We start from the raw sequence: 14410 nt of genomic DNA, 5'->3' as shown, positions 1-14410 counted from the left end.
CTTACAATAAGCATCTCCCTTTCTGTAAGTGAGTTACTGGAATTTTAAATTCTCATTTTGCTTCATGGTCATCAATTTTTTGTTGACAAAAGTCTACCTTAATGATAATGCCCTGTCCAAATTTAAATCAAATACTTTCCCTTATACACATGAAGTGAAATAAATGGAACAGCATATTTAAGTAGAAGACTGTCTTAAACACAGGTACTTACCACAGGAACTATCTGAAACAGGTGATTACTGTTACAGTGATCCAGTAAACGCTGTCTGGTAAAATTTGATTCTTGACACAAGGGACACTTAAAGGTAGGATGCCCAGAAGAACTATAAAATAATTTCAAATGAAATGTACTTAAGGTGAAATCATAACATAAAAATGACACTTTCTTATCCTTTGACCAATTATTTTCTTTTTTTAAAAGTATACTTATTATTCAAAGATTCCTTCATGTTGAAAAAACTATTTTCAGTAAATGATCTAAAACAGATGTTCCCAAACAATCTCAGTTTACAGTACCCTTAAAATGTTTCAATACATTTTTTCATGGTGCCTTTGGCCTAAACAAAAACAAATCTAGCTGTTCCATGTATTAAGCAGTTATATCCAAACAACTTAAATTTAGTCATTCGTGTAAGGCCAATAGATCTAGTCACTGTAACTCCCTTGAAAGTTGTAAATACCCTGTGGTGTCCACACCATAGTTCTATCTAGAACTCAAAAGTTCTAGTTAAAAGTTTAAAAAGATTCCCATCAAGGTCATATACTTAGTCTATCCCAGTCTCTAGGAATCTAACATACAAAATTCACAGGAGAAGTGAACACAAAAGCAACAACCATCAGAATGATTGACATTTCAAAACATTTTGAATCGCATTACTGAAGTTTAATACCTCAGAATTTCAGCAAGGGACAGTTAATATTGACATCTCTACCTAAATTATGCATGGAAGAAACCTGACCACAGTGAAAAAGGAGATCTAAACTATTCTAATTTAATGTGATCTATAAAAGCATCGTAGCATTTATTTCTTAATTGCTAATCTAGCATTATGTCTGATGATTTCATTGAATAAAAAAATTTTAATTAAAAAATCCATTACAAAGTGACAGATATTATGTACTAAAGTAGCAAAATTTTCAAAAGCTTACCTTGTATTCTCCTGATAAGTTTCTGTGTTATCAGATGTAGATGTTTCACTCCTATTACTTAAGAAGCATAGAGGGGGAAAAGTTAATACCTCAAGTATTGGAATTGCTAATAAAATGACTAGTCTGAATTTGTTTTAAAAGCCTGAACCTTCAGGATGCCTGGGGTGGCTCAGTAGGTTAAGCATCCAACTCTTGATTTTGGCTCAGGTCATGATTTCACGGTTGTGAGATCAAGCCCCATGTAGGTTCTGCGCTGGGCATGGACCATGCTTGAGATTCTCTCTCCCCTTCTGCCCCTTCCCCACTCGCACATACACGCCCTCTCTCTAAAAAAAAAAAAGCAAGCCTGAACTTCAAATAGTTCTGAACTATAAAATAATTATAGCATTACTTTTTAAATAAATTCTGGTAAGAAAACTGCTTATTAAATCTTTATTTATACCTTTAAAATTAATTTATGCAGTTATATATAGAGAATATAGAATTTTGCAGAATTATCTTAAATCCCTAGCATGATAATATTTCCCCAGGTTCTTCAGACTTTCAAAGAGACTCTTCTACCTAGACTACCTAGTTTTTGAAAGCTGGGGTAGAAGCAAGAGTCTGTGAACTTTCTGACTTATAACTGGAATGTGGTTTAAAGTTGCGGCCTCCAAAGTAGAGTAGGTTTAAGAAAATATTAAAATGTTCATTATGTTCATATTTTCCAAAAAGGAACAAGGCTTTCCAACATTTAATATACAGAACAATTTGACATCCTCAATGGGACCCTGTGCTGGAGCCATATGTCATATGCAGTATTAGAGAAATCCAGAGGGAAGAGTGGGTATATTCCAAATGGGGACTGCCACTTATGCATTACAGAATTTCATCAAAGTGGTCAATTTTATAGAACAATGGCCTTTCAATGGCAGAAACATTAAAAGAAATGAGACAGGTAGTGGTCAAAAAACTGCACCATACAGAAGTCTGCTCTTGTATCTCAATACCGGAATTTTTAAAAGAGTTGTTAAACCTAGAAAACTGCTTATTCATTTTTCTTTTATAAAAAAACAAGCATTACTATACCAGCTGCCTAATAGATGTTCTTTTCCTTTTGAATTTTCTTTTTTTTATTTGTTTTTCATAATAAAGCTACATACAACAAGGTTGTATTTGGTGTAGACACCCTCCCAATGACAGTCCTTTCTATAAAGATAACCATGTTATCTCTCCACACACATCTATCCTATGCTTAGCCAGCAAGCAAGCTTCCCAGTTTTCACACCCAAAGAGGAGACTAGTAAACCACTATTTTCTGCAGCTTTCCAGCAGATACTAATCTGTCTCTTCAGGTAAAGGGGGCATTTTAACAATGTGAAGACTAAACATCTTTTTAAAATAAACTCAAACTATGGAGACTGCATTTATTAAAGAGATGTTATGAATTTGCACCAAAAATAGTATGTGTCACCTATTTTTTAAAAATCTCGTATCTATATTTTTAAACTTGGTAACAGATTTTTCTAATTGGTTTTAAAATCTTCCAAATAGGGGCACCTGGCTCACTCAGTCAGTACAGCATGCGACTCTTAATCTCAGGGTCTTGAGTTCAAGCCCCACACTGGGTGTTGAGCTTACTTAAAAAAAATAAAAATAAAAAACAAATAAAATCTTCCAAATAACACTGGGTTTTGAATGTGCCCTTTAAAAACACTGTAACAACTTCTGATTGGTTTATAAGAACAACTATAACATCATTAGGGAAGATGAAAATTTCAACAAAAGCTCCTTTGACATTCAGTGAATGGAACTGAAAAGTTTAGTAAGCTTAACCTATGACATACTTCTTCCATTTGAATATATAGCTTTGTATGGTAGATATCTTTTTTGACCATGACAGTCAGCAAAATCAAGTATCAAAGTAAAGAGAACTTAGTTACAAATCTTTGATTATGTCACAGTGTTAAACTAAGATTTAAAAAAATTTTAGGGTGGCTCAATCAGTTAAGCATCCAACTCTTGATTTTTGGCTCAGGCCATGACCTTAGGGTCATGAGACTGAGCCCTGTGACAGGATCTGAGCTCAGCAGGGAGTCTGCTTGAGATTCTCTCCATTTCCCTCTCCCTCTACCCCCCAACTCATGAACGTGTGTGCGTGCTCTCTCTAAAATAAGTAAATCTTTAAAAAAAAATTCTAGAAAGTATAGTCAACAACATTGGTTTTAGTAAAAGTATTACTAAAACTTTAATAAAAACATACCATTAAGTAAAGCAAAACTTATTTTTAAAGTAACGCAAAACTTATTTTTAAAGTAACGATTTCAGGGCGCCTGGATGGCTCAGTGGTTTAAGCGACTGCCTTCGGCTCAGGTCATGATCCTGGAGTCCCGGGATCGAGTCCCACATCGGGCTCCCTGCTCAGCGGGGAGTCTGCTTCTCCCTCTGACCCTCTTCCCTCTCGTGCTCTCTATCTCTCATTCTCTCTCTCAAATAAATAAAATCTTTAAAAAAAATAAATAAAAAAAAAGTAACGATTTCATCTTTATCTCACTTAAATTTTGCATGCTTTAAATGTATATAAAGTATTAAGTACTGTAAAATACATGCATAGTTTTTATTATTTTATCTTATTTAAGATTTATTGATTTATTTTAGAGAGAAAGAGGGAGAGGGAGGGGAAGAGGTAAGAAGCAGACTCCCTGCTGAGCAAGGAGCCCAATGCAGAGCTGGATCTCACAACCGTGAGACCATGACCTGAGCCAAAACCAAGGGTGAGACACAACCAACTGAGCCACCCAGGTGCCCCACATGCATAGTTTTTAAATAAACATACATATACTAGGAATGCATGCTTGATTTTTTTCACTGATGGGGTATACAATCACAAAAGTGATTTAAAACATTTTAGTACCAAATTTAATGCCCTTTTCAAATGCTTTCTCCCTTCCCTTTCCCATTACAGTTCTCTATTTTCCATTATAACTGTCATTATCATCAATCCAGCCCTTCCTAATCAGCCTATATCATGTCTGGGCTACTACTACTGGTAGCCTACTCATTTACTCCACAAATGCATGAATGGGTTCAACAACAGAAAATCTATCACTGGGCACCATATTTTATCAATTAAAAATTTTTTTTAATAGATTTTTTTTTAAGATTTTTATTTATTTATTTGGCAGAGAGAGAGACAGCGAGAGAGGGAACACAAGCAGGGGGAGTGGGAGAGGGAGAAGCAGGCTTCCCGCGGAGCAGGGAGCCCGATGCGGGGCTCGACCCCAGGACCCTGGAATCATGACCTGAGCCGAAGGCAGACGCTTAACAACTGAGCCACCCAGGCACCCCTATCAATTAAAATTTTTAAACGATCATTTCATTTGATGCAGAAAAGCCATCCAATAAAATTCAACGTCCATAATGGAAACAAAAACAAAAAAAGTCCTGATCACTCACAATGCTTTTATTTATTTATTTATTAAGATTTTTTTTTATTTATTTGACAGAGAGAGACACAGTGAGAAAGGGAACACAAGCAGGGGGAGTGGGAGAGGGAGAAGCAGGCTCCCCGCTGAGCAGGGAGCCCAATGAGGGGCTCAATCCCAGGATCCTGGTATCATGACCTGAGCCAAAGGCAAACGCTTAACAACTAGGCTACCCAGGCGTCCCCACAATGCTTTTAAAAATACAAATATGCCTACACTTTAAGTATCAGAATATCTGGGAATGATATCAAATGTATATAATTTTTAATTCCATAAAAGATTCCGATTTCAACAGAACCATTTAATGGGGAAACCTTAAATTCAGAGTGATATCATTATGACACACAAAAAATACCTATGTTAAAAAACTACAGTAAACATAATACTTAATAGTAAAATTTTAGATGCATTCCTACTTAAAATCAGGAACAAGAAAAAGGTGCCTGCTATTTAATACTGGATAGAGATCCTAGTTAATGCAATAAATTATGACATGAAGCACTAAAGAAGAAATAAAATTACATTAATGAAACAAAATAATTTCCCACATAATAAGTCTAAAAGAATCTACACATAAATTATTTGGAACTATCAGAACTAATAAGTTAATAGTTGCTAAATACAACCTTAACGTAAAAATCTGTACTATTCCTACTCACTAGTAGTAATCACTTAGATTACAAAACAGGAAAAAAGATCCATCTGTATAACAAAAGTTTTACTAGGAAAAGATATAATAAAACATATTTACACATGCTCTAAATGGAATTCTTTTAGGACATTTTTTAAAACTGCTCTTTTAAAAAAAGAGATGGGCACCTGGGTGGCTCAGTCGGTTAAGGGTCTGCCTTTGGTTCGGCTCATAATCCCAGGGTCCTGGGATGGAGCCCCACAGCAGGCTCCCTGCTTCTCCCTCTCCCTCTGTGCCTCACCACCCTGACCCGTGCCCTCTCTCTCTCTCAGATGAATAAAAAAATCTTTTTTAAAAAAATGGGAGAGCGTTAAAAAAATGGGAGAGGGGCGCCTGGTGGCTCAGTTATTAAACGTCTGCCTTCGGCTCAGGCCATGATGCCAGCATCCTGGGATCGTGCCCACATAGGGCTCCCTGCTCAGTGGGGAGCCTGCCTCTCCCTCTCCAGCTCCCCCGTGCTTGTGTTCCCTCTCTCGCTATCTCTGTCAAATAAATAAATAAAAATCTTTAAAAAAATCACACAAAAAAATGGGATGACAGGCTGTATTTCTAGGTGGAAGAAATCAGGATCACATGATGTCCATTCCCTCCAAATCTACTGATTTCAATAAATTCAAACTCTATAATGCTTCTGATCAAAATCCCTACAGAGATTTTCAGGAGACTCAAAAGTCTGATCCTAAAATTTATATGGAATATCAAAGGAACAAGAACAGCAGGGACAAGAGAAATTTTATAAGTAAACCAAGAAAGGAAACTTCCCTTACCTGACATTAAGACTTATTCTTAAAGCCATAGTAATTAAGATAGCCTGATATTAGAGAAATAAAAAAATGAACCAACAGAACAGAAAACAGAGATGTGTAGGACTGAAATGGCACTGTTAATCAGTGAGAAAAAACTGACCCAACAAATGGTACTGGGACAAATGGCTAATCACATAGGGAAAAGTTTTCCTACTTCACATTATACATCCAAAATAAATGTGAAAAGCAAAGCTTTAAAGGGTTAAAGAAGAAAATATAACATTGACGTAGGAAAAGATTTCTCAAGCAGGACACAAAAAGCAAAAATCATACAGAAAACATATATATACACATACAAATAAAGATATTATATTTTTGTATGTCAAAAGAAACTGTAACAAGACTAGTCAAAAACTGAGCAAAGACATTTGCAATCAGGAAACAAAAGCAAAAATAGACAAGTAGGACTACCTAAATTAAAAAGCTTCTACACAGCAAAGGAAACCACCAAAAAAATGAAAAGACGACCTATGGAATGGGAGAAAATATTTGTAAACCATGTATCTGATATATATATAAGAAAATATATAAGGAACACCTACAACTTAATAGCAAAGAAACTAACAACCCAATTACTAAATGGGCTAAAAACTTGAATAATTCTCCAAAGATGATATACAAATGGCCAACAGGTATACGGAAAGATGTTCAAGGTCACTAGTCATCAGGGAAATGCAAATCAAAACCACAATGAGCTATCATCTCATACCTGTTATGACAGCTATTATCAAAAGAACATAAGACAAGTATTAGTGAGGGTGTGGTAAAATTGGAACCTTTGTACACTGTAGGTGGGAATGCAAATATGGTACAACGACTTTGGAAAACAGTAGGGAGGTTCCCCCACCAAAAAAAAAACAAATAAAACTACCGTATGATTCAGCAATCTTGTGGGTATTTATCCAAAACAATTGAAATCATTCCCATGTTCATTGTGGTACTATTCATAAATGCCAAGAGGCAGAAACAATCTTGTGAACGTATAAAGACACAAAGATATGAATGGATAAAGAAAATGTGGTATACACATACAATTGATTATTCAGCCTTAAAAGGAAATCCCGCAAATGAATGAATCCTGCAAATGACAACACGAATGAACCTTGAGAATGTTCTAAGTTAAATAAGCCAGTCACAACACAAATACTGCATGATTTCACTTATATGAACTATGCAAAATAGTCAAACTCATAGAAGCAAAGAACAGAATGGTGGTTGCCAGAGGCTAGGAGAGACTGAAATGGAGAGTTACTAATCAACACGTATAAAATGTTAGTTATGCAAGATAGGTTCTACGGATCTGTTGTACAACATTGCGACAATAGATAAGAATACTATATTACACACTTAAATATCTGTTAAGAGGATAGCTAGCTAGCTCATGTTAAGTATCCTTTCCAAAATTTAAAAAAAAGGAAAGGGGACCTTAGCTGGCTCAGTTGGAAGAATGTGCAACTCTTGATCTTGGGGTTGTGAGCCCCATGTTGGGAGTAGAGATTACTTAAATAAATAAAACTTAAAAAAAAAAAAAGAAAAAAGAATTAAAATTATGTATGACTATGCCATTTAATGCTAAATTAAATTGCAATACTTCTTAAAACAAAGTTTTCAAAATACTAAAATATCTCATGTCTTAAAAATATAAAGAAAAATCTCAAGGTCTATGTTTATGTGTTTTACAAAACGGCAAAAAAAACCCACATTTAATTCTGAGTAAAAATATGTATATGTATATGTATGTACACGTGTAATGCATGGAATAAAGGATTGGCATCTACAATATATAAAGAATTCTTATAAATAAGGAAATGACTCGTACCAGATTCCTTAATAAAGAGTTATTTAGCAGGGCGTCTGGGTGGCTCAGTTGGTTAAGGGTCTGACTCTTGATTTTGGCTCAGGTCATGAGATCAAGCCCCTCATTGGGCTCCTCACTGGATGTGGAGCCTGCTTAAGATTCTTTCTCTCTCTCCCTCTCACTCTGCCCTCCCACCTCCAAGCCCCGTACACACACTCTCTCAAAAAAAAAAAAAAAAGTTATTTAGCCACTTAAAATGTTCAACATCTTGGAGAGAAATCTGTTAGGAATAACATTAAGACTGCTTTAACTTTCATTCTTTCAGTCTTTGTGAAGAGCTGTAGTTGGACTAAACTGTATGCATCTATGGATATCTACCGATTAATATTTACAAACAGTCAAAATTAGTAAGAAAAGCCTACAACCAAACCAAACAATTTCCAAGGAAGATAAAATGTGTCTGGTATCTTAACGATTATCTGCATCTTCCCTCCCTCTCCTCCTCTTACTCACTCCTAGAGGCTAAAGAAAACAGCATACACTCTGTTAAAACAATGTTATTGTTATTAAGTAGAAATGGCCTTAAACTAGCACTGCTATATAATTATCATGACAAACTACCCCATACTAACGCAATAATTTTGTTCAAAAACCTCCAACACTTATTACTTAATAGTAAATAGTTCTACCCTGAATGATTTGACTGAAACTAGTGGGCTAGTTTATCTTGGTTTAATTTACCCTGGCTTGTTAAACTATTTATATATAGAGAAAAGGGTGTCTGTTTTACTCATCCCTGTATATTCTAGAACATGTAGAGTACGCGCCCAGTAGTTTAAAAGTACAGTAAATCTATGTTGAATTAATAAAATGATCTATGGATTTATTTTGAAATTTTTTTTACTGCTGAGATAGGTACATGCAAACACCACTTTAAGAATTTCCACAGCCATGGAGTTGAGTTTAAATCACCCATCTGTACTTACGAGGGAATAGTGTGAACTGTATTCTGAGAAAACACATGCTCTACTCTCAGGTAGTCCTCTGACTTTTCCGGAGTGGTCTAATGACTTTTCATAAAATGCCACCAAATCCTGCTCAGCTATTTATTATATGGCTCTGTTCTTAATCAGCAATATAAAATGTTACCTGTTCTCCAGTTACTCGACAAAGAGTAAGACCTTAAATTCTCCAAACTAAGTTGTTCATCAAAAGCTTAGCTGCTAGCAATAATCTTCATGGGGAACTGCATAAATATACAGATCCTCTCCATTCTACCACCACACCTAGATTAAGCCAGAGTATCAGAGAAAAGCCCCCGGAAGGAAAGTTTTAACAACAATAAGGAATTATCATATGTTACATTGAAGGAGGCCTTTAAATTACAGCCCCATATAACTTGTTTTGTATTTATCACAGGAAAGATGACGTTTAACTGCAGTTTCTTCTTTTGAGGATGCTATGGGCAAAATCATTTCAGTATTATTTCTTTTAGTATCAGGAATAGCTGTGTTTTTCATTAGAAACGATTTTGTTTACAATATCGCAGACTATGTTAATAACATAATGGATGCTTTCTTCTTTGAACTAGCTACTTGGAAGCTATGAAACATAGCTGATAGGATATTACAATATATTTGGCTACTAACTGAGATCTTTATATGCTGGGTATCTTCTGCCTCTCCAGATCTTCTCTCCTCCATTTTTCACCATGCTTTGTGCACTGAGAGGCTAACCTGCATCAATAGGCTCCCCTGCTTCCCACTTGGGTTCAGCCCAGCAGGCAATTGGGAGGGTAAAACAAGAGAAGAGTTAGGATATTTATTTCCCAGACTCCTTCCTAGCAAAACTGCCTCAGCTGGCTGCATTCCTCCTAACTGCTCTCTCTATACAGCTTACTTTCTCCAAGTTCTGGTATCTACTTCCTCCCCTCCCCTGCTTTGCAGACCCAGAGTACATCATTCACTACTTGTGTTTCCAGCTGCTCACATTGTGTACCCAACACCTTATTCTTTGAAAATAGTCCCTGGAATAAATTTTCCTCAAAATACCTAATTTGAGCATACTATCTGTCTCCTTCCAAGACCTTGACTATATTGGCTTCCTATCTTCTATTTCCTGCCATTAAAAAACAAAAAGGGAGGGAAAAAAAAACCCTTTTTCCTTCCTTCACCAATTTCTGTACTAATAATTCATACACAAACCCAATGTTTCCATTACAATTAGAATTTTGCACAGGATATAAAAAGGAGTAAGACCAAGAAGCCCATTCTAGATTTTAAAAAGACAGTAAACAAATAAATATAATAAAGTGTCAGAGGGCCTAGTTGGAAAATAAAGAACAGCCGTACCAAAAGGAAGAAATTCTAGAGGACCTCGAGAAGATTTTACAGAGTGATTAACGCTTGGTCTAAATCCTCAAAGAGAAGAAAAAGTCCAGTGACTGGCAATATGCTTTGCCTTTATTAATCTATTTATTGGCTCCCAACCCAATGAGGTACCAATAGTATTATTACCATCCCCCTTTTGAAAACAGATGAGAAAACTGAGGTGCAGTTTCTTGCCAAAATCATACAATTAGTAAGTCAAAGAGCCTGGGACCCAGCCAGTCTGACTCCAAGAGTTCATTTTTTTAAAACCGCTAACTTATACTGCTTATCAAGGATGGCAAGGAAATGGTACAAATAATACAGTTTAGGTAGTTCACAGTCCTTACTGGCCCATTCAATTCAGGATGAGAAACACTACCAGGGGCCATGTTAAGTCACGGACAAGGTACAAGGAGGAAGGTATAAGGAAAGGGAGAAAGAGATCAGAACTGCACCTGTGAAATATCAACTGTGGCAATAGTATGTAGGACAGGTTAGAGGAGGACCACCAACAAAAAGACTATTGTAATAGTTCGAGTGAGAGACAATAAACACTTGAGCTAGGGAAGTGACAAAGAAGAAAAGCACAGATGAGGAATACCGCTATCAGGAATCAAACTGGATCTGAGAAGTAAGGGAGAAGGCAGCAAGACTTCTGAGAAGAAACTCTGGTCCTTTAACAAGCAGTGATTACACAAATCATACATACCAGGAACTTTGCTAAGAACTGGAGATACAATGTTAAACAAGACAAACACTACCTCACACTTAAGAATAATCTATTGGGTTAATAACAAACTGCTGAGTAATTTAAATGTACCAGAAGTACAATAATAGGGGCGCCTTGGTGGCTCAGTCGTTAAGCGTCTGCCTTCAGCTCAGGTCATGATCCCAGGGTCCTGGGATCGAGCCCCTCATCGGGCTCCCTGCTCAGCGGGAAGCCTGTTTCTCCCTCTTCCACTCCCCCTGCTTGTGTTCCCTCTCTCGCTGTGTCTCTGTGTTAAATAAATAAAATCTTTAAAAAAAAAAAAAATTTACTAATGCTCATGTACCAAAGTTTAAAAAAAAAAAAAAGAAGTACAATAACAAAGGAAGCACAGGGATGAAGGAACGTCGTTTTTTTTTTTTAAATTACAAAATAGGAGTGACCCATTTCATTCAATGACACTAAGCCAAGTAAAATGAGAATTGCAGACTAGGCAATCAAAAAATTACTAAAGACCAGAACAGTTTTATATGAGGAATAGAGAAGCTTACTGTATGAGTGCTTAAGAGTGGTTAATTACTGAAAATTAGCAACACATGAAATGAAATGCTACTGAAATGAAATCTTAAGAGACTCTGCTTAACACAGTCTCCTGGTAGCCTTTCTACACTATTGCCAATCCTGCCTTTCCTTACACAACTACGTGTGTACTTGCTATTATTTGAGTGTTTAAAACTAAGCACTTCCTTATCTAGGGATACATGCATAGGTGGTAAAATTACAAAGAAAAGCAAGGGAATGAATAACCTAAAAAGAGGAGAATGGTTACCTCTGGGAGTATGTGGTTCAAAAGGATATGGGCTCACAAGAAGATTCTAAGACCCTAAAGAATGTTCTACTTTTTAATCTGGGTTATAGTGGGTAACTGGTTATTTGTTTTATCACTATTTTAAAAATCATACGTGTACATTTTGGTCATTACTCTGTGTAAAGTACATTTCATAAAAATATTTAATATATATACATCGGAGGCAATAAGATAAAAGCAAACCAAAATCTAGTTTAAAAAAGGGGGGGACTAAAATAGAACTAAGAATTTAATATACATCTCACTTTTATATGACATTTTATTATGAGAATTAAAATTTCGAACAACTCTCTCAGATAGCAAAACAAAAAAAGATTTTAGTTGAAAGGGATTTTTAGTTTTCAATTTCAGTTGCAAAAGAAAACAGCCTTCAACTCTGTTTTTTATTCAAAGGAATGTAGATTTTTTTAAAATTATTTTTAAATGACATAAGCTTAAGTATATCATAAAGATGCTCTCCCAGATGAAATCTTACAGGAGTTAAACAAGCTTGAAGACAAATGTTATAGATCTGTTACTTGGCAAAATACTTTAAACACACATACATACCCCAAAACAAAAAACACCTTATCATATAGTTCCCCAAACAATTCCATTTCAACTATAAAAATTCACTTTTTAAGAATAAATATTGCTGGGGCGCCTGGGTGGCTCAGTCGTTAAGCGTCTGCCTTCGGCTCAGGTCATGATCCCAGGGTCCTGGGACCAAGCCCCGCATTGGGTTCCCTGCTCCGCGGAAAGCCTGCTTCTCCCTCTCCCACTCCCCCTGCTTGTGTTCCCTCTCTTGCTGTGTCTCTCTGTCAAATAAATAAATAAAATCTTTAAAAAAAAAAAAGAATAAATATTGCTTACCTGTTCCCTACTGAATCTTGAGAGATCTGAAAGTTTGGAATGATAGAGGAAACACCATATTCATCTTGATACTTCTTACAAGATTTGTAATGATGTCTCATGCGATAGAATTTAATCTGTAAATTATTGATCAAAATGTAATGTGACTTTCAATTTCAAATAGAAGTCATAAGATCTGAGATACTGTCAATAGGAGAAAAGCAAGATAAACATAACCAACTAAATATTCCATTTAAACAAGATTTTTTTTTTTAAGTAAATGATTTCTTAAGTAGAAGCTGAAAATAAGTTTCTGTCTGTTAGATGCAGATGTGAACTCACTGCAAAAAATACTAACAAATAATTTTACACTTGAAACTATGCTACTAAAAATAGACCAAAAAAAGTACATCAAAAGCAGTAATAAGTTTGCCTTATGGTACTGGGCATTTCTTTATTCTTTATTGCAACCTGGCAGAGTTAGAAAGTGCTTTAAAAAAAATTACGTTCCCAGGTTAACACCTGGAACATTTTTCAGTTTCTCACTGAGGAGTAGAGCCTGAATCTCTCAAGTGTATTTTCCAGCTTCACTTCATTGCCCTGTCAGTTAACAACTCCCTCAAAGAGATGGAAAAGCAGATCTGACTTGTGTGAATGCATGAAATAGCAACTGGTTTTGCTCACTGACTTTATTAGCTGTTTGAAAAAGTGGCTGCAATATATCCATGAACACATGGATATACTCAAAGGCTAACCACCCCTCACTATTTCACTCCCTCTTCAAATGAATAGAAATAAAATCCAGACTGGAGAATTAATACCAGTTATTTGCCAACACCTAATTTTCTCACCTGTTCCTTAAAACTTAGTTTTCTGCAAAATATTCTGTGATTTCTTAAACACATAAATACACAAGTAAAGTGGGCAGCTAGAGAGTTCCTTGACTACATAAATCCATTTGGCCCATTTCTATGTACAAAATTGCAATAAGGATGCTGCTACTATCACAATTTGTACCAAAATGGGGTTTAAATGAGTTAAATGCCAGTTTATTCATTTTAGTTCATTTAGTAGGTAATTAATGAGCAATTACTTTGAGAAAAACGCCATGCAGAAAATTATGACAAATTCACAGACTGTATCTTTCAGTCTCTATTCTCAATAAGATTATGATCTATTAAGATCTATAATCAGATTTTTTGGCCTTTCTACCCAATTTAAGTAACTTCTTTCACTTCAAACCAGCACCTACCAAGAAAACTCAAACAGGAATTTGATTTTCAAAGTAGAGTAGAATCTTCATTTTCAAAGAAGAGCTATGTCACATTTACTCTACCTGTTTTGCACAGCATCTGCAGCTACCAGAAAACTTCCTCATGATATTTTCAAGGTCTAAGGCCCGTTCAGGACATGCTCTCTCTCTTCTAGTCACATTTCCACGACAGAGGGGACAATGTATTCCGCTTTCTCTCATTGCAGTCAGGAAACATTTTCTACAGAAACTAAACCAAACATTTTTACATGTTAACTACAGAAAAAAGACTTTTCATTTCTATGATTAAACACACTCAAGTGGTTATAGATTTATATTCAGGCTAAATGAGTTAGGCTATTCATATGTACATAACTTGCAGAATTTTAAAAACTATACATGTATTTCTCCAAGTCTAAGGCTGATAATTGGACTAAATGGGAATATAAAGGAAACTACACTCAATTATGCTTTA

At 35.6% G+C, this 14410-nt stretch overlaps 1 protein-coding gene across 3 annotated transcripts in view; it reads right to left on the bottom strand.

Moving 5' to 3' along the window:
- Positions 1-14410, bottom strand: part of RNF138 (ring finger protein 138) — a 37496-nt gene that overhangs the window by 5780 nt on the left and 17306 nt on the right. For 2 of the 3 annotated variants that reach the window (XM_027576792.1, XM_027576793.1), the window contains exons 3-6: positions 14020-14185; positions 12705-12820; positions 1151-1207; positions 213-324 (exon numbers count right to left, since the gene is read on the bottom strand). In XM_027576792.1, coding sequence (XP_027432593.1) covers positions 213-324; positions 1151-1207; positions 12705-12820; positions 14020-14185 — 451 coding nt within the window. The remainder of the gene's footprint in view (positions 1-212; positions 325-1150; positions 1208-12704; positions 12821-14019; positions 14186-14410) is intronic. The other variant, XM_027576794.1, reaches the window with a different exon arrangement.

This window comes from Zalophus californianus, chromosome 14, assembly GCF_009762305.2.
Source record: "Zalophus californianus isolate mZalCal1 chromosome 14, mZalCal1.pri.v2, whole genome shotgun sequence".
NCBI lineage: Eukaryota > Metazoa > Chordata > Mammalia > Carnivora > Otariidae > Zalophus > Zalophus californianus.
Note: the sequence above shows the minus strand (reverse complement) of the source record. Positions and strands in the feature narration are given on the sequence as shown.